The sequence below is a fragment of the Hemicordylus capensis genome, chromosome 6 (assembly GCF_027244095.1).
Source record: "Hemicordylus capensis ecotype Gifberg chromosome 6, rHemCap1.1.pri, whole genome shotgun sequence".
Lineage (NCBI taxonomy): Eukaryota > Metazoa > Chordata > Lepidosauria > Squamata > Cordylidae > Hemicordylus > Hemicordylus capensis.
Genome location: NC_069662.1, coordinates 33,781,550 through 33,805,235, shown reverse-complemented (window position 1 = coordinate 33,805,235; position 23,686 = coordinate 33,781,550). Strand labels below are relative to the sequence as shown.

Here is a 23,686-nt window from a genome sequence, read left to right as displayed (position 1 = left end):
TATCTGTATTTAGTTTGTAAAAGGAATAGTGGCTTTAAGAAAACTTTCATATCTGTTGTAGAGTGCTAGTCAGATACCTGCAACTGAATATTTTCAAATCAACCATGCATGTCTGAGGTAAACTTCTTTCTGTCTGCAGAAGTAATTTACTTATTGTAGTTCAGTTCAGTTTATTTATGGTTGCTGGCCAGAGAATTGTATTTCTATATTGCCTGTAACTCGTGTGTCAAAGTAGTTCTCAACCAAAGTAAAACATGCATAGTTTAAAATTGAACAGTTAAAAACAAGTAAATTCAACTAAACTGGTCATTTGTTGGATTTTTGGTCATTTGTTGGATTTTTGGTCATTTGTTGGATTTTTGGTTATTTATCGCATTTCGAAATGTTTGGTAATTTTTGTAATTTTTTAAATTTTTAAAATAAAAGTTTTCTGAAACATGTGTGTCAGTCAGATGTATGCTGGGGGGGCGGCGGTGGGGGGCGCAATTTCAGTGCTTGCCCCGGGCACCGTTTTCCCTAGTTACGCCACTGAGCATAGGGTAGCACCATCCTTAGGCTTTCCTCCCAGATGGGGCAGTCCTTTCATGAGGCAACACACCTCATGTGTTTCCTGCTATCCGCCACCATCTTAGCAGCTCTTTGTTGTAGCCGCTGCTAAGCAAAGAGCTCCTTTGGGATGGTCCTCCACCTCTGATCTTCTCCCTGACCTCCTTGCAAGGCTCAGATCAGCTGCCTTCCTGTCCTTACACTCCTTGCAAAGCGTACGATGAGAGAAGAAGCTGCTGGCAACCTTTCAGGGATCAGTTGTGGAGGGGGGCTGGCCCTCCCCAGGGCATGGAGCACACCCCGGTATTTAAATTAACTGTAATCTTTATCAGGAAACTGTAGTAGGCAAGGCTCCAATCCAGAAATCACACATTGTGGGGTCATGCTCACAAAGATATTGTAATGACAATAATTGAAGTACTAGGATTAGCTAAAACAAATAACGTAAGTAAAGAAGGAGTCGAGTTATTACAATATCCATGGCATGGTCAACTTGCAATTTGCTCTGCCAGGTTTATTTGTTTTTCTGAAGAAGCCATAGAGAGGGGGCAATAAGTATCAGGAGGAGGAAGATCCCTATTGGTACACGGAGGAGTTGAGGGAGATGAAGCGGCTTGGTAGTCGACTGGAACGCAAGTGGAGGAGAACTGGGCTCGAATCTGACAGGATGCAGCATAGAACCCATTTGAAGACCTACGCAATGGCAGTGTGCGGAGCAAAAATGCGTTTTTGGTCAGTGTGCATTGCGTCTGCGGGTTCGTGTACGGCAGAGTTATCCTGGGTGGTGAGGAGTATAATCTCTGCTCCTTCTGCCTCAAATCAGCTCCCGGAGATACTCTGCTGTGATGCCTTTAGTGGGTTCCTTGCGGATAAAATCTGTATTTGGGCTGACTTGGACTCCATTATTTCTGCAAGGTCTGTGAGGGAGGTATCCAGCGATCCCTCTTGAAGTATTAGATTGGATCAGTTTAAACTTGTGACTTCTGATTATGTGGACAAGCTGCTTGCAGCGGTACGGCCTACCACTTGTTCTCTGGATCCTTGCCCAACCTGGCTGATTCGATCTAGTGGAGAGATTGTTGGAGATGGCCTAGTTAATATCATAAATGCATCGCTGAGGGAGGGTAGGGTGCCTCCCTGTTTGAAGGAGGCAATAGTTACACCTCTTCTTATGAAGCCTTCCCTGGGCCCCTCAGCGATGGATAGTTATAGGCCAATCTCCACTCTCCCCTGGCTGGGCAAGGTAATCGAGAGGGTGGTGGCTAACCAGCTCCAGGCAGTTTTGGAGGAAACTGATTATCTAGACCCATTTCAAACTGGCTTTAGAACGGGCTATGGAGTTGTGACAGCCTTGGTCGGCTTGATGGATGACCTTTACTGGGGAATTGACAGAGGGAGTGTGACTCTGTTGGTCCTCTTGGATCTCTCGGTGGCGTTCAATACCATCAACCATGGTATCCTTCTGGGTCGCCTGGGGGAGTTGGGAATAGGGGGCACTGCTCTGCAGTGGTTCCGTTCCTATCTCTCGGGTAGATCCCAGATGGTGGAGCTTGGTGACAGTCGCTCCTCAAATCAGGAGCTGTTATATAGAGTCCCTCAGGGCTCTATTCTGTCACCAATGCTTTTCAATATCTACAAGAAAACTCTGGGTGAGGTCATCAGGAGATTTGGTGCTGGGTGTTATCCGTATGCTGATGACACCCATATCTACTTCTCCCTCCCTTCTTCAGAAAATGGCACTCATTCTCTAAATGCCTGCCTATAGGCAGTAATGGGCTGGATGAGGGAGACAAATTGAAGCTGAATCCAAGCAAGACGGAGGTGCTCATTGTGGGGGCTTAGAATCTGAGGGGTGAGTTAGATATTCCTGTGCTGGATGGGGTTACACTCCCCCAGAAGGAGCAGGTGCACTGGGAGTACTCCTGGACCCAGGCCTCACCCTGGTTTCTCAGGTGGAGGCCATGGCCAGGAGTGCTTTCTATAAGCTTCGGCTGATTCAACAGCTGCGCCCATTCCTTGAAGAGGATGACCTCAAAACAGTGGTGCACCAGCTGGTAACCTCCCGGCTTGACTATTGCAATGCGCTCTACATGAGGCTTCCTTTGTACGTAGTCTGGAAACTTCAGTTAGTTCAGAATGTGGCAGCCAGATTGGTCTCTGGGGTAACCCGGAGAGACCACATTACGCCTATTTTGAAACAACTGCACTGGCTGCCGATATGTTTCCGGGCAAAATACAACGAGCTATTTATTACCTTTAAAGCCCTGAACGGCTTAGGCTTGAATTACCTCAGAGAGCGCCTTCTTCTGCGTGATCTCCATCGCACATTAATGTCATCTGAGGAGGTTTGTCTCCAGTTACCACCAGCTCGTCTGGTGGCGACTCAGAGGCGGGCCTTCTCTATAGCTGCTCCGGGGCTGTGGAATGCACTCCCTGCAGAAATCCACAATTTGAATTCTCTATTAGCCTTCAGGAGAGCCCTTAAAACTTATTTGTTTGGCCTGTCTTTCCAGGATTTTAAAATGTTTTAACATTTTAACTTGATTTGGTGGCTTTTAAATACTGTAATTGTTTAATTGTTGTTTTAAAATGTTTTTAAATTGTTAATTGTTGTTATATTGTTTTTAATTTGTTTTAGCTCTTTACTGTTTTAGTGGTTTGTTTTAATTTTAAACCGCCCTGAGCCATTTTGGAAGGGCGGTATACAAATCAAATAAATCAAATAAATAAAATATTGCCCCCTGCCATGGTCCCAGCAACAATCACTGGCTGACATAGAGCAAGGATGCACAGTTGCAGCATCCTTATCTATCTATCTATCTATCTATCTGTCTAATTTGTACACTGCCCCAAACTTTCATCTCTAGGTGGTTAACAATAGCATAAAACAAGTTAAATATATATACAAAAATTAAAACAATTTAACAATTTAAAAATAAATCACAGATTAAAACCTAAAAATTTTAAAGAGCTGACAAAGCTTGGGTGAAGAGGTGAGTTTTCAAAGGCTTTTTAAAAATTGTCAGAGAAGGGGAAGATCGTATCTCAGTAGGGAGTGCATTCCACAGTCTCGGGGCAGCAACCGAGAAGGCCCGTCCCTGTGTGGCCACCAGCTGAACAGGTGGCAATTGGAGATGGACCTCTGCACACGACCTCAAAGGGTTGTGGGGCTCATAATGAAGGAGATGTTCTCTTGAACATCCTTTACATCAGCATGACTGGCAGTGAATGCCTCCTTACTGCAATAATGGCATATGGTAAATAGTGGGGTCAAAGGCGGAATATAATCTGAGCCTTTGCAGTGTCAGTAAAGAGCGGAAGAGAGATGATGGGGAAACAGGAATACAGAAAGCTATCAAGAGCACATATATCTTAGTTGTTCTTCCATCATTGGATTCAAGTGGCATTCAAAAGGTTCCCAGGTGATGTCCCATCCAGACACTGATCAGAACTGTTTAGCTTCAGCAAGATGGCTATATCCTGTGCTCTTAGACTGTGCTCTGAGAGAACATACAGATTGAAAGCAAGAGAAATGGGGGAGGGGCTGGGGGCTGGATCACACCAAACTATACATTTCAAAGGGAAGCCAGGAAAAGCTAGTCAAATGTTGGTTGGGTTATTGGGAAATTGCCACCGCTGGAATCACTGGCATGGACAGTATTCACTTTGTTGGTCATCTAGAAAAAAGGATGAAAATTGAATATTCAAAATGACATCTGATGAGCATGGTCCGTGAAACCAGAAGCCCTAAGGACTAGCAAAAGGGAAGGACTTTTCTATTGGTTACTATGAAGCAAGCTTTCATCATTTACATGTACTTCATCATTTACATGTGTATCTTCTTCTGGAGCTGCCCTGTAAGTTCAGATGCAGAATTGCCTCCACAAGCTGAAAATATGTGACCCATCACAACACGGCTGTCTGACACTGTCAAATCAGCTTTCAGCACCATGTCATAAAGCCCACACATCAAATTCAGGGGCTATTTTCACAATTGCAGCAAATCGGGCTAGGCTCCGCTAGCCCGATTTTCTGTAATCGTGAGAACCACTGGGCTCGGCTGCCCGGTGGTTCTAGAGTGGGTAACCCGCTCTAGTACCCCTCCCATAAAACCAGGTTTGGGGAGCAAGTGCTCCGTAAACCTGGTTTTGAAGATTGTGAGTAGCCGTGGCGCGGCTCCGCGCCTACTCACAAGGAGACGCCGGGGGGAGGCGAAAAGCCGCCTCCCAGCTCCGGGGGTCTTGGCAGCATGCCCAGTGCGCTTGCACAGGGCATGCTGGAGCTTCTGGAGGCCCTTCTGGACCCCCTAGCACTCTAAGTCCATAGTTCGTCCATGCAATGCATTAGGGGTTTTCAATACCCCAAGATCTTTATTAGTAAAAAGTACAAGTTAGGCAATATTAAAAAGGCGTGTGAATGAAATAGCACAGGGCCCTTAACCAATGCTCCAAATATTTATATAACACTTTCCAACAAACTGCTCAAAGCAGTTTACACAGAAGAGTAAATAAGATGTTTAACTTTGTCAAGGCTGAACCGGACATGGAAGACAGGGTTGCTAAATACTGAACACAAAGCCCCACCTCCTTCAAACAGCATACAGTCCATCCCAATGTTGACAGAGGTAAATAATCATATGCAAAGTGAGGGGCTGGTGTGCAATTTGAAGTAGGGTATGGGGGCAGGGGTTGCTGAACATCCTGTCTATCCACCATTCTTCCTTCAGCAACCCACCCACAGGATACTTCATCTCCCAGGCAGACTGTGGTGCTTGGCCTGGAAAACTGCAGGGGGCCCCTGGAGAGCAGCTCCAGGGGTTTAGAGCCCTCTGTCCATATGCACCGTCGGCACCTTCAGCTGCAACTCCAACCCCACTCTTCACCTGGCTGGAGCAAATCCAGGTTTGAAAACACAGGTCTCCTGCCTTCCACTATTCTTGTTCTTGTTGTTTTGGCTTAAATTGGTTGGAGTTCAAAGTGTTAATTGTTCTTGCTCCAACATATCAATCAAGCTGCTCTTCAGGAATGGTTGCCAAAGGAATGGTTTGAAAGAGAGGGAAATAGTGGAGAGAGGAGCAGAAGCAAACAAGTCTGAAAAGGAAGGAGACGCTGCAATCTGGATCAGGGCTGGCATCAGATTATGGCATCCTTGTAGGCAGCTGCCAGAGACCAAAGGGTTTGTCATGACTCCTATCTGAGCCAGAGGAGGGGGGGGGGCGGAGTTCACTGGGCTTGATCCCTTGACTTCCAGAGTTCAAAATAGGCTGCCGCCACCACTTTATTTTGATGTGGGGAAACCCACTGTACATATAAAGTTCCTGGGTGTAAATGTGGTGAAACCCTCCCAAAATGCGGCTGAGCAGTCCTAGGATTTCAGAGGTGTGTGAACAATTATAAGAGAGAGTTTTTATTAACTTAGGCAACACAGATTTCAAGTAATACAAAATAGAAAAATAACTTTCCTAATGCATCTAGCTATACTGGTCCTTACTATACACAGGCTGCAGCCTTCCCAAATGCCCAGCAACACAGTCTGCTGCTTCCTCAGGGCTCTCCTGGGACAGACGGACTAACAGAACAAAAGGATTCTCCCCTCCAGTAGGTGGCTGTGTGTAAAGCTCCCACCAGCCCTCTGGATTGGTCCTTCTGCAGTCCTAGTCCTCCTTCAAAGCCTTCCCATCACTACAGGGGGGCACTACTGACACCTGCCTTGCCCCTCTGGGGAGGATCGAGTCTGGGAAGTAAGAGGCGGCCATTGGCCGAGTCATCCCCCTAAGAAGACACAGAAGGAAAATGGTGGTGGTGGGGGAACCATTGCCTAGGTAAGGGAAGACGACCACACAGGTAAGAAGAGGCCCATCGTTAGGCACCTTGCCAAGAGACCACCTCAAAATCTAGTTGCTGAACTGGATAACAGGTCAAAACTGGATATATTGAAAAACAAGGATTTTCCTGTTTCCCCATGTAGGGGACTCCCTCAGCCTTCCCTGTACTTATGCCTGCTCCAGTCTACACTTCAAAGCACTGACCAGGTTTGTCTGCATCTTCAGCATTTTTTCCTACCTGTGGTATCACAGTATGTCCATTTTTTATGCGCATCATAGTTCCTGGTGAGAGAGCACCAGGACTTTCCATCCGATGTCCCATCTGTTGTGCAAGATGAGTAGGACTTGCCCTTGTAGGTGAAGGGGAAGATGCACGGCCCTGTCGGACTTGAACTTAGCCCTAGAAGGGGTGGGGGAAAGAGAGGGCGAAAGAGATGGACAGCTTTTATGACAAGAGTGCTTCCCTCTGATGCTGTGGAATTCAGATTGTGGCATTCATAAATCCTAAATGCTATTCTTCACAGTTCCTTCTGCCTGCATTTAAGACACCAAGTCGCCACAGCTGGAGACAGAAAGTTGGGTATCATGGTTTTGCAGGTTAACAACATTCTTTTTGGGAAGTTGCGAGGTAGATCTTTAGCTTACTTGTGTCAGCACAGTAGCTCCACTGCTCATCCTTATCATAGTTCCCAGTTGTGGCACACCAGAATTTCCCACGGTCAGTATTCTCATTGGTGCAGGTGTAGAATGTCCGACTCTTGTAGATGAAGGGAAAGACACATGGCCAGCCTTTGGAGTTCCCCTCATACTCTGCAGATGCGGGAACATAACAATAAGGAGGTCAGGTCTTAGCCCAGGTTTGTCAAAAAGGAAAGAGGCTGAATGTTCTGCATTCAGAGAAGTGGTTGATGTTCTTGTAATGTTTATATGCCAACATAAGTACAGTCATCCCTGGCCAACCACAGGTTTTGTTGGGCACCCCAACATTAGATCCAGAGATACCGGCCCAGAAGTATATGGAATTCAGGCCTGTGTCTGATTTCATTTTATATTAAGAGTTCAATTAAATGCCTGAACTTGAGGTGAACATGATGCCCAGATCTCATGACTGCCTGGTAAATGCTTTCTAAAGGCAGGGGTAATCTAGCATTGGTTATCAGTGTTTGTGGAACTCACAAGAGTCACAATGGGTCAGGCTTAATTACCAGTCTCACACTGCTGAAATTAACCTGCGGTCCAGTAATCCCCTTACCTCACTAACAGGATGCTTCTGCCTTAGTCAAATGTGTTGATTAACTTGCCTCACACATGTACCCCTTTTTATGTTACTTTAAATATTCTCTTGTTATAATTACACACTAGATAGAGGTACACAAGAAATAATGTAATTGCTGTCTCACACAAATAGAACTAATTCTCTCACTAACTCCTGACTTTTAACACCTTTTGGGACCAGAGTAGCAAATCTGGGACAAGAGAAGGGGCCCATTTGCAACTCAGAGATGCAGATTTGCTTTGGGCAATGTCCCCTCCTCAAGATAGCAGCTAACAGAAGATGAGATTGAGCTCTCTCTGGACTGGCTGAGTAATTAAAAGATGATATCCAGAAGGTAACAGCAAGTTGTCACCTTTTTGGGGACCCAGGAAAAGATGAGGAGATTTGAACGGACTCTATGAGAGATCAAAGGAAAATACAACTATAAAGAACAGGCTTACTGGACAGAGAACTAGCAGTCTTGTGCCTATAGGCAGTCTTGTGCCTATAGGCAGTCTTGTGCCTACAAGTAAGACTTGCTCATGAGTAATCCAAAAGTTTGCTGCCCAAGCCGCGGGGCTAGAGGCAGGAACTCTGTCCATGGACAGGAACTGTCTGTGACTTCCACTGCACAGTGAGAAGTCAAGACTTCCCCAACCATGGTACTCTGACTCTCAGCCTTGCTCTGAGCAAACTGCATGCTTGATGATCACTCTAAAGACTCCTGTCCCCAGCTAAAGCCTCGCTCCTTCAGCTGAAAGATCCACCGCTGTCAAGCCTCTGAGCCTATTAATATGCTGCCTCTACAAGCCTTGGATCCCTCCATCCTTTCCCCTTCTTCTCCTTTCCCCTCATCCCTCTACTAATTCCTGATCTCCCCAAACCATGCCAGCCCTCAGCCTTCCTTACCCCCCGCCTTTTTCCATCTGTATCTGAATTGTATTAGGCTCTAGGAAGATTTAATACACACACATATGTAAGTTATGAACACTGGGTGAATATTGGTGCTGACTAGGGTTGAAATACTGTTAGTAATATTTATAGAGTGTTCTGCTTTCTGCTCAGCTAGACTGATGTTGTTATTCTTTTATACTCAATAAAGCCCATTGAATCATTTAGGATTGGTTTGATCTCCTTTCTTCCTTGTGCCCAGATCCTACATGGTCACTATATAAAAGAACTTGGTCACTTGGTGACACTATGAGACAGGCCTAATTTTGTATGCTAGCTAATGAGCATATTTAGTATATAAATCAGGCCTGGACCACAACAGTTTCCGAAACATGGTTATGCATGACTGGGAAATTCTGGCAGGTGTCTGTTGTGAGCCTAGCCTGATTTGTACACTAGATGTGCTCTGGAGACAGCATATGAAATTAGGCTTGTTTCACCAGTGTCACAAAGTGACCAGTTCTTTATATGAAGGCCATGTATAGTCTGGGCACAACGGTAGAAAGAAGACCAAATACTCTCAATCCAATGGGCTTTACTGAGTTTAAAAGATTACTAGAGCAACAGCAACAGTCTGAGCAGAAAACAGAACAATCAATCATAGCTACTAGTAATATCTCAATTAAAGCTAGTAATAACATTAACATAGTGTTCCTAACTATTACATTTGTGTGGATGCATGTAAGGTCAGTATTAAATTTTCCTAAAACCTAACACAAATCAGAGATGGATGGAAAGAGGAAGCAGAGGGGGTAAGGAAGACACTCAGGAATGGGAAGGTTGGGAATTAGGAGTTAGTAGAGGGAGGAGAAAAGGGGAAGGGAAGTGGAGACCAAGGTTGTAGAAGCAGCATATTTACCAGGATCTAGCAAGGAACAGCAAGTGTGTGCAGCTTGGGCATGAGGCTTGTTAACGATGAGGCTTCAGGCAGTCAAGCAAGTTAATGGTAGATGCTCAAAGCAAGGCAGAGAGAGAGAGAGAGAGAAAGCGCCATGGCTGGGTAGTCTTGACTTCTCACTACACAGAAGTGTCAAATAGTCCCTATCCATGGACAGAATTCCTGCTTTAGCCGTGCGGCCTGACCAGCTAACTCTGAGGCACTGGTGGAGGGGGTCCGCCTGTGGCCTGTGTGCGGCTGCCGCCATGGCCCTACCCCGCGCCTGACGTCAGATGCGGGGGCTAGCTACGCCCCCACATCTGATGTCAGACGGGGGGGGCGTGGTCTGGCCGAACAGAGCCCTGAGGCTCTGTTCGGCCTCAGACTCAATCAGTAACCCTTTAACTGCCGAAGGGGCCACTCAGCCCCTTTGGCAGTTAAACAAAGGCTAGCGCTGCTTTCGCAGGGAAGAGCCGCTCCTGGTTGGCGCTGCGAACACAGCGCGAGCCTTTGTTTAGCTCCCGAAGGGGCTGCGCGGCCCCCGCTCGGGAGCTAAACTAGCCTCCCTGCGACTGACGTCAGACCCAGGGGGCGTGTCGGGGCCGCTCTCGCCACCCCTGATTGGTCAACGGCCCGGGTTCTTTGAACCCGTTGGCCCAATGGTGGCTCCGCCCCTGCTCTGAGGATCACTCTTGAGCAATGGTCTGCTGGTTAGGCAAAGCTTGCTGATTTGCCATGTCTGAGATTGCCTCTTTTATACAAGTTGGTCCTTTTGATCTGTCATGAATCTCAAAAGTGTAAATTGCTGCTATCCTCTAGATCCTGTTTCCTGACAATTATCGATCAATTCAGGATATTAGTTCAGTCTGGGGTAAACAGGATCTGGGTTCCATCTCCTGTTGGCTGCTACAAGAAAACATTGTATTCTTGTGTTCTCCAAACATCTGCATGTCTTAAGCTGTTGGTTTGTCTTTGCTTGAGAGGCAGACCCCTGATGCCTCTTGCTCCAAAGAGTGTTAGAAGTCAGAAAGGTATGTGGAGGAAAAGATCTAAACTCTGTCTATGTGAGACAGAAATTAAATTACTTGTGTGTGTAAACCAGGCCTGCACAACATAGGGCCTGTGGGCCAGATTTGGCCTGCGCGGGCACATTTTTCCTGGCCCGTGGTGAAGCCAGCCAGCCCTGGTAAGTGAGCGGGTGAAGGGGCGACAGGTATGCAGGGGAGTTGATGCGTGCCCTCAGTCCCTCAGTCTCCCAGCCCCGACAGCAGCAGAGGGGTTTGGGAGCCCGGTGAGTGGTGGCAGTGAGCTGGAAAAGCAGTGACGCATCCATCCCCAGTCTTAACAGTGCACCATCACACCACTGTGCCTGCCACCCTTTGCCCCCCCCCCCACTCGCCAGGGCCAGCTCCCAGCCCTGAAAGCAGAAGAGGGGATCCATAGCAAGGGTGAGCAGAGCGGTAGCAGGGAAGTGGCTTGCAGAGCACAGCGGCAGCACCTGTGCCTCTGCCCCCCATTTCACAGCCCCGCACTGCCTCGCCACCAATCCTGCCACCCTGTCTTCCAGCCAGCTTGCCAGGGCCAGTTTACAATTCTGCAACCGGTGGGGCAAGGGGATGGGGGCTGATGGGGGGCGGCGGAAACACCGGCCCACCCTCCCCTAGCTATAAATAATGTAAATTAAATTTTAAATTCGAATCAAAATTATTGCACATTATTAAACTATTAGATATTGATTCGTTATTTCAATTTTTTGCTTGTTTTAAATTTGACCTTGTCCTCCAGACGCCAAATCATGGTCGGTTTTGGCCCATCGGGGCATTTGAATTTTGCACCCCTGGTGCAGGGCCGGCTCTAGGGGATCTGGCGCCCAGATGCAACACTCTGTTGAGCGCCCTTCGTTATCGTGAAGAATAAAAATTTGAAATACAATTAGTGTGTATTCAAAATTTAATACACAAAGATTTTATGTAATTATGTACATAACATTGTATATAATATGATTATGTATTATTATTATTTTATTATTATTTTATTATTTTGCATTTATATCCCGCTCTAGGAAAAGCAGAAGGTTTCAAGTTCCCTCTCTGGCTTCTCCAAAGATAGGACAAGATTTTTTTTTTTAATAGGACAGGCTTTTTTATTGAACCAACAAACTACCAAAGCATACAGTACGATTCCTGCCTGCAACCTTGGAGAAGCTGCTGCCAGTCTGTGAAGACAATACTGAGCTAGATAGACCAATGGTCTGACTCAGTATATGGCAGCTTCCTATCTTCCTGTGTTCCTACACGCAAATAATGTGCCATGTACAGTGTGGCACACAAAAACATTATATCTCACCTCCAGCCCCTCACCTCTGGCTCTGACATAATAGCTGAGGAGATAGGATAGCTGAGGATAGACAGGATAGCTGAGAAGAGATAAGTATCTGCCTCTCAAGCTATATTATTTATGGCATATAGAAGAACAGGTTCATTTCTCATGGGGTTATGAAATTGCATGGCTCCTCTGTCCCTTACAGATTATTATTACATTTATATCCTGCTCTTCCTCCAAGGAGCCCAGAGGGGTGTACTACATACTTAAGTTTCTCTTTCACAACAACCCTGTGAAGTAGGTTAGGCTGAGAGAGAAGTGACTGGCCTAGAGTCACCCCGCTAGTATCATAGCTGAATGGGGATTTGAACTCGGGTCTCCCCAGTCCTAGTCCAGCACTCTAACCACTACAACACGCTGGCTCTGTTACTTAAAGGTTACTATAAATACTTCAAATGAAGTATCACTTGTAACTATTAAGAAAGCACAATTCTATGTGCTAATAAAATAGTTTGGGTATATGTGTTCCTATGTAGCCCAGTTCCTGCAGGATAGTTAGAAACTGAAGGGGATGGCATCTTAATTCACTCTATAAGTCACTTGATAATCTTCCCTTCAGTCCTACAATAGCACTGTTTTAAGTTCTCTCTCCCCACCAGTTTCTATGAGATGCCTCTTCCTCCAAGGAGCCCAGAGCGGTGTACTACATACTGAGTTTCTCTTTCACAACAACCTTGTCAAGTAGGTTAGGCTGAGAGAGAAGTGACTGGCCCAGAGTCACCCAGCAAGTCTCATGGCTGAATGGGGATCTGAACTCAGGTCTCCCCGGTCCTAGTCCAGCACTCTAACCACTACACCACATTTATACATATGCTACATGGAAGATGCTGAAAGGCATAATATCATACTGCATGGGAGATGGCAATGGTAAACCCCTCCTGTATTCTGCCTAAGACACATGGCTCTGTCCTCTGTGGTCACCAGGAGTAGACACCAACTCAATAGCACACTTTACCTTTACATGTCCAGAACTGAATGAGGAGTGTGTGTGAGTGTGTGTGTGAGAGGGAGAGAGAGGGAGAGATAGAGATATCCGTATGTATATTCTTTAAACTAAGGTTTAACATATAAGTAAGGTATTCATTTCACAGCAATTCACTGGCCAGCAATTCACAACCACAAAATCCTTTTTCCTCAGCAATTTCACAGCAGTTCACTGGCCAGCAATTCACAACCACAAAATCCTTTTTCCTCTCCCCTCTATGTCATCATTGAAACTTACACAAGATCACACACAGGCTTTTTTCTTTGTGCCAATTAATCTCAGTTCTGTGCATATATTCATGACTGAGCAGGCAAAACACTCAAAGTAGTGCTTGCTCCTTATTTTCACCCTTTAAAAAATAGTCCCTACCTATGCCTGTAAATTCTACTCAATTAACTCAAAATAATAATCATATTGAAAATTAAATTGAACATTATACTGAATTAAGCAACTAAAACATACTGCATTTTTGCATTTTTGCCCTGGATTCTACAGGCACTGCATGTTTGGCATTCAATACTCTGCCATCCCCAGAATCACAGACAGAGAGTGATTCCATGCCTGGTATCTCCCCATTTCACACAAAAAATCCCCCATAAAGCACCCCTCCATTTCTGCTTACTGTTTTTGAAATAGGAATGATAAAGGATGCTTCCTCTTTGAAATGAGACTGTGCCTGTGTGGTCTTGCTCCCCATGTCTCCTTTCTCCTCACTCTGATCTGAAGAGCCTCTTGAGGAGTGACTTTGTGCATGTACAGAGAGTCTAGCCCAGACTCTAGCAAGCAAGGGGAGGAGGAGAGCCTCTCTTTCTACGTGCATCTGATCAAGTTTGTTTGAGAGTCCCTTTGCAAAACAAAGAGAGTCCCTTTGTTTTTACTTGATGACTTGTTGTTGACTCAGACTGAGCAGAACAAAGGGACGCCGAGTCCACCCCCCACCTCTGCTTAGTCTGTCTATCTTTGCAAACTGCAATCCACTTGTAGTATGCAGATTCCCTGAAAGAGACAGGTAGGCGCTGCGGGACACAAAGGAGAGGGTCTGAGCTTTTCTTCAAGTTCCATCAGCAGCAGTACCTTCCCAGCCCAGTAGGTGGCGCCCCGATGCAATGAATCTGATGCTTCCTCGCAAAAGCCGGCCCTGCCTGGTGTAAATGTACCTAACATGCATCTGTAAAGGCATCCCACAGTGATAGCATTTGAATATATGTGAGACAGGAAAACAAGCCTGGCCACTGTGTTTCTAGATTGCAGGCTGCACAAACACTGTGAAACATCTTCCACAGGAAATGCTGGATTACCCCTATCTTCACAAAGCAATTACCATTTGTAACAAAAGCAAGTCATGAGGCCTGGATGCCATGTACTGATCAGTTCATTCAGAGTTCAGTGAGACCTTGCATCAGTGCCTCTCTGAGCTGAACATTGCTATTGGAAATGGGTCTGCGTTCTGAACAAAATTCTGGGTCCAGCCCACTAACTTTGGCCATGCTGGTCGCAACATAATCCCAATTAAATCACTTCTTGTGTACATCTACCCAGTGTTGGAGACTAGTTAATCAATGCATTTGACTAAGGCAAAACAATAGAAGTGACATCAACATGGTAAACACTCTGTCAGAGGAAGAATAGGATTAGCCTCCAGCTTTTCCAAAGCCATTACCTGAGAGAAACGTCCAGACAATTTTAGGAGTTAATCATTTCACTCAGAGTTCAGTGATTCCCCACAACAGAGAAGCTCTCAATGGACAACCTGGCATTGACACAAGCCTCAGCCTGGCCCACTGGCCCATGAGTTTTGGTCCAACATGAGTGACCTGGGCCACAGCATTTCGCCAACCTCGACCTGAATATCTGCGGTTTGGCAAGATTTCTTGGTAATTTGTGGTTTATGATTTCTGGGGGTCAGGGGTGATTTTCAGGGGCTAGAGAATGATTTTGGGGGGTCAGGGGTGATTTTTGGGGTTCCCCATCACTCTTCTTACTGACTCATGGGAATTTGCGGGGACCTGGAGCGATTTCCCTCCCTATCTTTAACTGCATTTTGCAGTCTTTTTGTGACTGTGATTCACCTAACCCCATTGCCGATGATTTCAATGGCTCGCCAAACGCAAATTCACCAACTGTGAGGTTTTCCTGGAATGGAGCCCTCGTGGTTGGTGAGGGACAACTGTACTTGTCTTTTACTTAGGCCTTCCACCTCAAAATCAGACTCAAATTCCAGCTTTCAAAGGCATAACTGTTTTTGTTGAGGCAGTCCATCCACCCTGCATCCATTTTAGATAGAATCTGCTTTGGGCAGAAAATATCTCACATACACCATATGTACATGCCTTAAGACATTGGCATTAACTGGCCAGCAACAACCCTTAATCACTGGCATTAACAGACAATGAAGATACTCCAGTTTACTGGCATGAGGGTAGCAGCAGTGTCTGCCGAGATTCCGGCCACTGCCAGGCCTCCTACCTTGGCTTGCACATGCCTTCCATTTACTATCCTTGTCATAATTAGGGGTTAGGGCACACCACAGTTGGTTATCTGCAGAGCCTTCTTTGGTGCATGCAGAGTAGGATATCCCCTGGAAAATGAAAGGGAAAATGCAGGGGAGGGGTTCTAAGAAGGAAACAGAAGTATTGGCAGGGGAGGGGGGAAGGGAAATGAAAAGAAAATACATTAGGAATAGGACTTGGAAATGATGTAGTTGGAGGAAAAAGGTCCGGGGTCCAGGTCCAACTGTATTATGCCAACAGAAAGAACAGGACTTATGTATACTAGACACCTTTAAGGACAATATCCCAGATCACTACAAAGCAGGGTGCAAATCCTATGAGCATGTGCATCTAGGGGGCTCAGGAGATAAAGGGGGCCTTTTTGGGGAAACGTTTGAGAAACACTCAGCCCTCCTTCGGAATGGGTGCTTTCTCCTGGGTGCCTTAAATCCACGGACAGCTGTAATTTAAGCAGGGGAATGCACAGCATTTTGCTGTAAAGCACCCAGAGACATGTTTTGGGTGGTATATGAATGTGCTAAATAAATAAAATAAAATAAAATAAAAATAAATACAATTTGCAATCCATTACTGAGCATATGGATCTCTGCATTGGGACACTAATAGGGTTAAGGAAGATGGGTATTAAGGAGGACAAGAAAAGGGCATCTCAGCCTCCCACTTAAAACCAGGGGCTACCCAGGAGGCGAGAGAGAGAGAGAGAGAGGTTGCTGTGGTGTCTCTCTCACGTTTCTTTTTTAGATTGTGAGCCCTTTGGGAGCTATTTTATTTATTTATTTATATCTTTATAAACTGCTTTGCGAACCTATGTTGAAAAGTGGTATATAAATATTTGTCGTAGTCATATGGTGTGTCTCTGTGCTAAAGGACCACACCTGGAACTCTGCACCCTCCCGGGGTCACAATTTCCCCAGAATTCAACCCTACAGTTTAAGAACCACTGAAATCTGTGAATGCACATAGATAGGCTCTGCACCAATACAGACCAGTAGCCATGCACACGTTTGCCCCCACCACCCAGTGATCAGGATCCCTCAGGATCAATGGCTACACCAACTTCCTAGTACTTTTCCCCCTGCCCTTTCTTTCTCTTTTTTGGCACCTGAGGGGTCGCAGTATGTCCATTTTGGATCCACATGATAGTTCTTGGTGAGAGAGCACCAGGGCTTTCCATCAGGTGTTCCATCTGTTGTGCAAGATGAGTAGGACTTGCCCTTGTAGGTGAAGGGGAAGATGCACGGCCCTGTCGGTCTTGAACTTAGCCCTAGAAGAGGTGGGGGAAAGAGAGGGCGAAAGAGATGGACAGCTTTTATGACAAGAATGCTTCCCTGTCTGGTGCTGTCAATTGACTTTGGCGCTCAGAAAACCTGAATGCCAGGGGCATAACTACCATTAGGCAGGGGGAGGCAGTCGTCTCGGGGCCCCACTGCCTTGAGGGGTCCCCCAGAGACACCTCACATGACTCCCCATTGCCCCCCGCCCAGCCCCAAGACCCTTCAGCCACTTGCCCTGTTTGCCCTCTCTCCTGCTTGTCGTCCTGGTCCGCAATCAAAGCAGCAGGCAAGCTGCTTTTCTCCCCGCCTCTCAGCTGATCAGCGGGTGGGCGGGGCTTCCAGGGAGGCCTCCGTGTAGGCCTCAGTGAAGCCTGAATTCCAGTAGGCTGGCAAGCCCCAGGAAGAAGGCTTACAGTCAGAGTGGCCACTACAGTTCTCTGCAGCAGACCCTCTTCCCAGGCCAGACAGCTCAGCCTTTGCCAGGAAGAATGTGAATTCCTTTTTGTGGTTACACTCCCCCCACCCCCTATATACAGGTAGGGATCTGCTTGCCATAGGGCTTTGATGGGGGGTGGGGAGACTGAGAAGTCTCTGAATATTTAATTTAAAACTGATTGGAAAATTTGCTGGCTTAAAAAAACCCTCTAAAAAGTCCTATAAGTGGCTTGTTTCATGGCAGGAAATTACAAAAACTTCTGGAACAAATTTATGTATGTATGTATGTATGTATGTATGTATTAATTCATAAATACACTTATGTTCAAGTTGTTTTGCAACCCAGGTCTGAGTGAGAACTGAGACATGAGTGAGAACTGTGATGCATGTGTTGTGCTTTTATATTTTTCCCCCTTAGGGTAAATCTGGCCAACATGTGAATGCAGCACCTCCATTCCAGAGGAGATGTGTGTTAAAGGGCTTTAAAAGCCTCTTATGAAAAACCTCCTGGAATCAAACTTTACTGAATTTGTTCAGAATTCTGAGAAAACAAACATAGGCTCACCCTGCATGGTTGAAAATCTCCTTTGCTAATCTGCAGCAAGGGGCCCATTTTAATAATTAGTGTTTCTAGTGTGTTCTAGGCATTAAAAGTAGCACAAATATATAGTATTCAATGTATATCACTATATATTGTGAAGTGTTTGTGTGTGTATTCAGTGAAATGTATTTCTTGGCAGCATACTTATTTTGAAATATCAGACTTAAATCCTTGGAAGCCTGGGGTGTGTGGAGGCCCTGGACTTTTGGGGGGGCATTTTAAAATCTCTTCTCAGGGCCCACTCCAACCTTGCTACGCCCCTGAGTGCATTCGGCTCCACTCTTAGAGCTCTACGTCGAAAACGGAGCACAATTTCAGAGAGCTACAGGATTGAAAAGGGAGCTGCATCTGCTGTCCACAGAGCCACCACCGGGTATTACTTGCTGGCAGACTGGAAGTCGCTTAGATGAACTTCAAGCTCAAATCCTTGGTTTTGCAAATACACCATATGAAAAAGGAATTTTTGACTTGGAAATAGTTGTGCCTGAAAGGTATCCATTTGAACCTCCAAAGATGCGCTTCCTGACTCCTTTAAAAAAAGGTTTTACTCCCATATAATTCTTCTCTTCTCATTTGCTCAATTTTGTACATCTGTTTTTGTATGTTTTGAATGAGGACAGAAATGTGAGAATAAAAGCCCCCTGCTTACTGGGCAAAGAGGCACCTTTTTCTCTTTGTAAACTGCCCTAAGCCATTTTTGGAAGGAAAGAAATCAAATTATTATTATTATTATTATTATTATTATTATTATTATTATTATTATTATTATTAAAAAATTTCTCGGCGGGGGGGGGCCCATTTAAGAATCTTGTCTCAGGGCCCACTCCAACCTAGTTACGCCCCTGCTGAATGCTTTCTTCACAGGTTCTCTGCTTGCATTTTATACACCACAGCTGGAGACAGAAAGCTGGGCAGCATGGTTTTGCAGGTTAACAACATTCCGGTGGGGAAGTTGGGGAGCAGATCTTTCGCTTACTTGTGTCAGCACAGTAACTATATTGCTTATCCTTGTCATAGTTCCCGGTTGTGGAACACCAGAATCTCCCTTGCATAGCATCTTTATTGGTGCAGGTGTAGAATATCTTGCTCTTGTAAATGAAGGGGAAGACACAGGCTTGTCCACCGGAATTACCGTCATACTCTAGAAAGAGTTTGAGACAGAGCTTAATGGTACTGACATACACTGTATGGAAAATCTGCTTCACTCTTCTATAACCATTTAGAAGGAGGATGTTATGTGTCCAGCACAGCACACAGATGCTTTCAGGGTGAATAGAAGTTGCAGGGACTGTGTTTCACTGTGAAAACGGCAAAGGTGCAAGGAGTTAACCAGTGCTGCTTGGTGTCTCTCACCACTTCTGGCGAATGCAACGTGTCACCCCTTATCCTATCGCTGCGCCCACCCTGTCCTCTGGGATGGAGATTAGGGTAGCAAGGGTGAAGAGGGGTGGCATCAGTGCCAAACTCTGGTCTAGGTGCATGGATGATGAGGCAGGCCTAAGTGAGTGGAAAGAAAGGCAAAGGTCCAGAAAACATGCAGCGGGCGTAGAGAGGTGGTGGCATCAAGCAGGTACAGTTAGATTTTCTCCTGTGCAACTTCTAAGTTAATCCATAATAGCAATAGTTATCAATATAAATGAGGTTATAGTTGGTCAAATTTAACCAAACTTTAGCAGCAGGCCTCTTGTCTTCACGAGTGACCTTGAAGACATTTGTCAGTCAGAAGTAGTAGTGTGTCCGAACCGGTCCGGCGGCCATTCCAAAGAATGGCCGAACTGCCGGACCGGTCCGGCCCTGCCTGGTCCGGGTCTGGGTGGGGGGTATGCCTTTAAGGGCGGGAGGGCTTGCTTAGCCCTCCCGCCTCCTTGCCCCCGCCAGCGCCCGTATTTTCCAGTATAGGGGCGCTGGAAACCAGCCGCACCCCCGCCGCTGCCGCGGCGGCGGCGAAAGAACTCCCAATGGTACTGCCCGCCCTCCCGCCCTCCCTCCCTCCCAGCTAGCTGCCCGCCCGCCCGCTCACCCGCTCACCCGATAGGAAACGAGAGGAGCTCCGGCACAGAGCTCCTCTCGTTTGGAAGGCCTCCGGCATAATGGTGTTTTGCGCGCACGCGCATGTGCGCACTGCAAAGCACGCCGTTCGCCGGAGGCCCGGTCTACCCGCCGGGAAAGGGCCGGGTAGACCGGGCCTCCGATCGCCGGAGGCCCGGTCTACCCAGCGATCGGAGGCCCGGTCTACCCGGCCCTTTCCCGGCGGGTAGACCGGGCCTCCGGCGAACGGCGTGCTTTGCGGTGCGCACATGCGCGTGCGCGCAAAACACCATTATGCCGGAGGCCTTCCAAACGAGAGGAGCTCTGTGCCGGAGCTCCTCTCGTTTCCTATCGGGTGAGCGGTGAGCGGGCGGGCGGGCAGCTAGCTGGGAGGGAGGGAGGGAGGGCTGGCAGTACCATTGGGAGTTCTTCCGCTGCCGCGGCGGCAGCGGGGGTGCGGCTGGTTTCCAGCGCCCCTATACTGGAAAATACGGGCCCTGGTGGGGGCAAGGAGGCGGGAGGGCTAAGCAAGCCCTCCCCGCCCTAAAAACAAGGCCCCCCTTCGGTGCCGGTCCGGACTTCTCCGGACCGTGCACATCACTAGTCAGAAGCTGTCTAAGTGGGGAAATTAACATATGCCGAAGCTAGAGTCGTTAGAAGGCTTCTAACTGCCGTGGCGCTCGGTAATAACCTGAGTACAATGTGCTGCGTCAATTAGAGGCTTCACTGACTGCACCAAAACCAGCCAGCAGGCAGAAGAGGCTGGAGATGCAGCTGGTGGGGATGCAGGTGCAGCAATGGGGACAGGCATGGTCCAGTGGATGCGAGGACTGGGTTGGTGGGCATGGTGGCAGGTGCAGGGATGGGGCGGTGTGCACAGTGGTGGAGATGGGGCGGATGGCACGGGGAGAGGGATGGGGTGGTGGGTGCAGCATTGGGCGTGGGGATGGGGAGGTTGGGGTGGCAGAAGAGATGGGGCAGCTATGAGTGAAGGGATGGGGGCAATGAGCATTGTGACATCCCGTCTACAGCCAGGCTATGGGGACGGGGGCAGCAAGGCTTCACCTGGAACGCCAAAAATCCTTGGGCTGGTCCTGCTAACCGCTACACCACGCTGACTCCAAGACATTATGATGGAGGTCCTTTTTACTTTCTATCAGTCAAAACGTCACTCATCCTCAGCCCATGGAACCTGGCAGGATAGAACTGTAAGGAAGTATTGCACATCTTACCTACATGGGAACAATATTTCCACTGGGGAGACCTGTCATAGTTAGCAATTGTGGCACACCATAGTTTCTCACTGTTGATCCCAGTACAAGAGGAGTAAGATTTTTGTTGGTAAATAAATGGGAAAACACAGGGAAGCGGGACTGAAATGAAAACAGAAAACAAGGGTATCAATAACAGGAGCTACAATCCACGAAGCAGAAATGTCAGAAACGGTGTGGTGAGAAGACAAAAGTTAATTTGATTCTGGCTCACTATCTAGGATGATCAAGATATTCCAGAAGTGCTCCCCTCCCGCCACCAACCCACCAAAGAGTACTCTGGGTGTAAGTCTACCTACAAGCATTATTGCTTGACCCTGGAGCCATTTTGGCTGCTTGTGGAAGTTGAATTTTCTTGCTCACTCACTGCTGTTAAAATGACAGAGTGCAGGCACATTCATAAGCACACTCGTTTCTTTCAAAAGGGTTTTTAAAGAAACCTGCAAAGTGAACAAAGAATAGTTTTGCATCATCACAAAAATGCAGGCGGCATGGAAGGAACTAGTGGTACCCCCTCACCCCTCGTTGTCTCCAGCCAGCAGCTGGAGAGGGCGAGGGGGCTACTGCACAGTCCTTCCCAGCGCCAGCCACATACACCTTGGGGAAAAATGATGCAGGACAAAGGGGTGCGGTCAGTGTGGTGCTGGGGGAATGGGGCATGTGGAGATCCGTCTCTGGGATGCTGCCACTCAGCTTGCTATACCCCTGCACACTCCCCACTGGAGCCCTACATGTGATGAAAGGTGGAATGCGACACAAAAGCCACATCTGTCAAGGAACTGCCAGTGTGCTCTTGGCATGACCTTGAATCATGTGTGAGGAACGTTTATTCCAATCGTCCCCTACAAGCGCTCCAACACCCTGGGTTTGCACATCCCTTCTATGCAATTAAAGGACATGCCAGGGACATGTTGGCATCTCCTTGAGTGACAATCAGGCAAGTACATTCTCAATGCATCCCAGCCTTCATCGTGTGTAGGAGGCTGGTTGGCGGCCATGTTAATCTGAACCAGCCTAATGTCTGAACAGGGTTTACAGTAGTACAGTAATCTGTACCTTCCATTTGAGGGGCGTGTACAGTTAAAAGAAATGCATGTACAATTATTCACACCTAAAACATGCATGTGTGCAGAACCTGTATGCACTTACAGCATGTCTGAATAGGGCCATAGAAACCTTAACCATTCTCTCCCTGCATCTCCCCCACACACCTAAGGGATTCCATGGCAGAAGGCACTTAGCTCCTAGATTTGGAGGTAAAGCACTGCCACAGCTCTTAAAGGCACAGGCCCTATTTTGGCCCATCTTTCTCCCATCCATCCATCCTGAGGTTTCATCTTTGGAATGGCACTGCTCGATGCGAGGGCATAAGAGCAACAGTTCCTCCAAGCATCTGTAAAGTGCACTTTTCTCACATCCTGTCCACCCACCCAGCATTTGATGGAAAGAGTTCTAGCTCAATGGGGCTTCCAGGGACAAAGGCACAGTTTTAGAAACCCCACAGCAATTTCCAACAAGAAGCCATTTCTGTTGTCAGCCTGAGGCTTGGGAATGCGCTCCCTGCGGAAACAAGAACGTCCCCATCTCTGACAGCTCTCAGAAAGATCACCAAGACAGATCTGTCCATCCACACTTTTAAATAGATGTTGTGTACAACTGTGGTTATTTTGAAACTGTTTTTCATGTTTTAATTCTTGTTATAAATGATCTTATCTTTGTTGTAAACTGCCCAAAGCTGAAAGCTTGGGGCGATATACAAACATGCTAAACAACAACATGGGCAAGATAAGTATGGAACATAGGAACATCTAGCTCAGTACTGTCTACACAGACTGTCAGCAGCTCCTCCAAGGTTGCAGGCTGGAGTCTCTCTCTGCAATATCTTGGAGATGCCAGGGAGGGAACTGGGAACCCTCTGCATGCAGGATGCTCTTCCCAGAGCAGCCCCAATCTCTTTCACATGTCGTCCCCCATTCAAATGCAACCAGGACAGACACTATTCATGGCTGCTACCGCAAGACCATCTTGAATGGAGCAGCAGGGAAATGCTTGACTAACAAGCAGAAAGTTGCCGGTTCGAATCCTTGCTGGTATGTTTCCCAGACTATGGGAAACTCCCTTATTGGGCAGCAGCAATATAGGAAGATGCTGAAAGAGGGAGGGAGCAATGGTAAACCCATGCTGTATTCTAGCAAAGACAACCACAGGACTCTGTGGGCACCAGGAGGAGTTGAAATCGACTTGACTGGCACACTTCACTTTACCACAAGGCTAGCTCTCCTCCAGCTACCAGAGAAAACTGCCAAGTTGGGAGAGCACCCCCCACCGCTGAAGACGGCTTTGCTTCTTCTCCGCCCAGTCCCTCGTCCACTGCGGCGCTGGAAGCCTTACCATCGCTCTGGAAAGTGCTTACGGCCAACATCAGGAAGAGGAGGAGTGGAAGCAGCCGCTGCCGGGCCGCCAAGCAAGGCTCTCGAGGACACACGCTCATGTTGAGCTTCTCGCGTTGAAGCGCACGCTGGGAGCAAGTCTATCCCTTGGCGCGTCTTTTATCCCTTCAAGCTTAGACCAGCAGCGGAAGGAAGCCAGGGGCGGGAGCCCTGGGCCACCGTTGAGGAGGGAGTCGCCGCCGCGGGCAGAATTGCTGCATTGCCAGGCAAGCACGCGACGAGTTGGGCGAGGCCAGTTCAGACGTGAGGTGTGTGGGCTGCTGCTGCTGCTGCTGGGGCACTTGACCGGAAAGGCGG

General features: G+C 47.4%; 1 protein-coding gene across 2 annotated transcripts in view; it reads right to left on the bottom strand.

The window, feature by feature from the left end:
- The window catches only part of LOC128330335 (epididymal sperm-binding protein 1-like), a 34,169-nt gene extending 10,738 nt beyond the window's left edge, over positions 1–23,431 (bottom strand). Inside the window, exons 1-8 of one of the 2 annotated variants that reach the window (XM_053263019.1) lie at positions 23,331–23,431; positions 20,901–21,041; positions 18,617–18,781; positions 16,433–16,594; positions 15,287–15,433; positions 7,016–7,180; positions 6,609–6,770; positions 3,802–4,223 (exon numbers count right to left, since the gene is read on the bottom strand). In XM_053263019.1, the coding sequence (XP_053118994.1) occupies positions 4,189–4,223; positions 6,609–6,770; positions 7,016–7,180; positions 15,287–15,433; positions 16,433–16,594; positions 18,617–18,781; positions 20,901–21,041; positions 23,331–23,430 (1,077 nt within the window). In that variant the 5' untranslated portion in view covers position 23,431 and the 3' untranslated portion in view covers positions 3,802–4,188. Of the gene's footprint in view, positions 1–3,801; positions 4,224–6,608; positions 6,771–7,015; positions 7,181–15,286; positions 15,434–16,432; positions 16,595–18,616; positions 18,782–20,900; positions 21,042–23,330 lie in introns of those variants that run through there. The other variant, XM_053263018.1, reaches the window with a different exon arrangement.
- Positions 23,432–23,686: the final 255 nt, after the last annotated feature.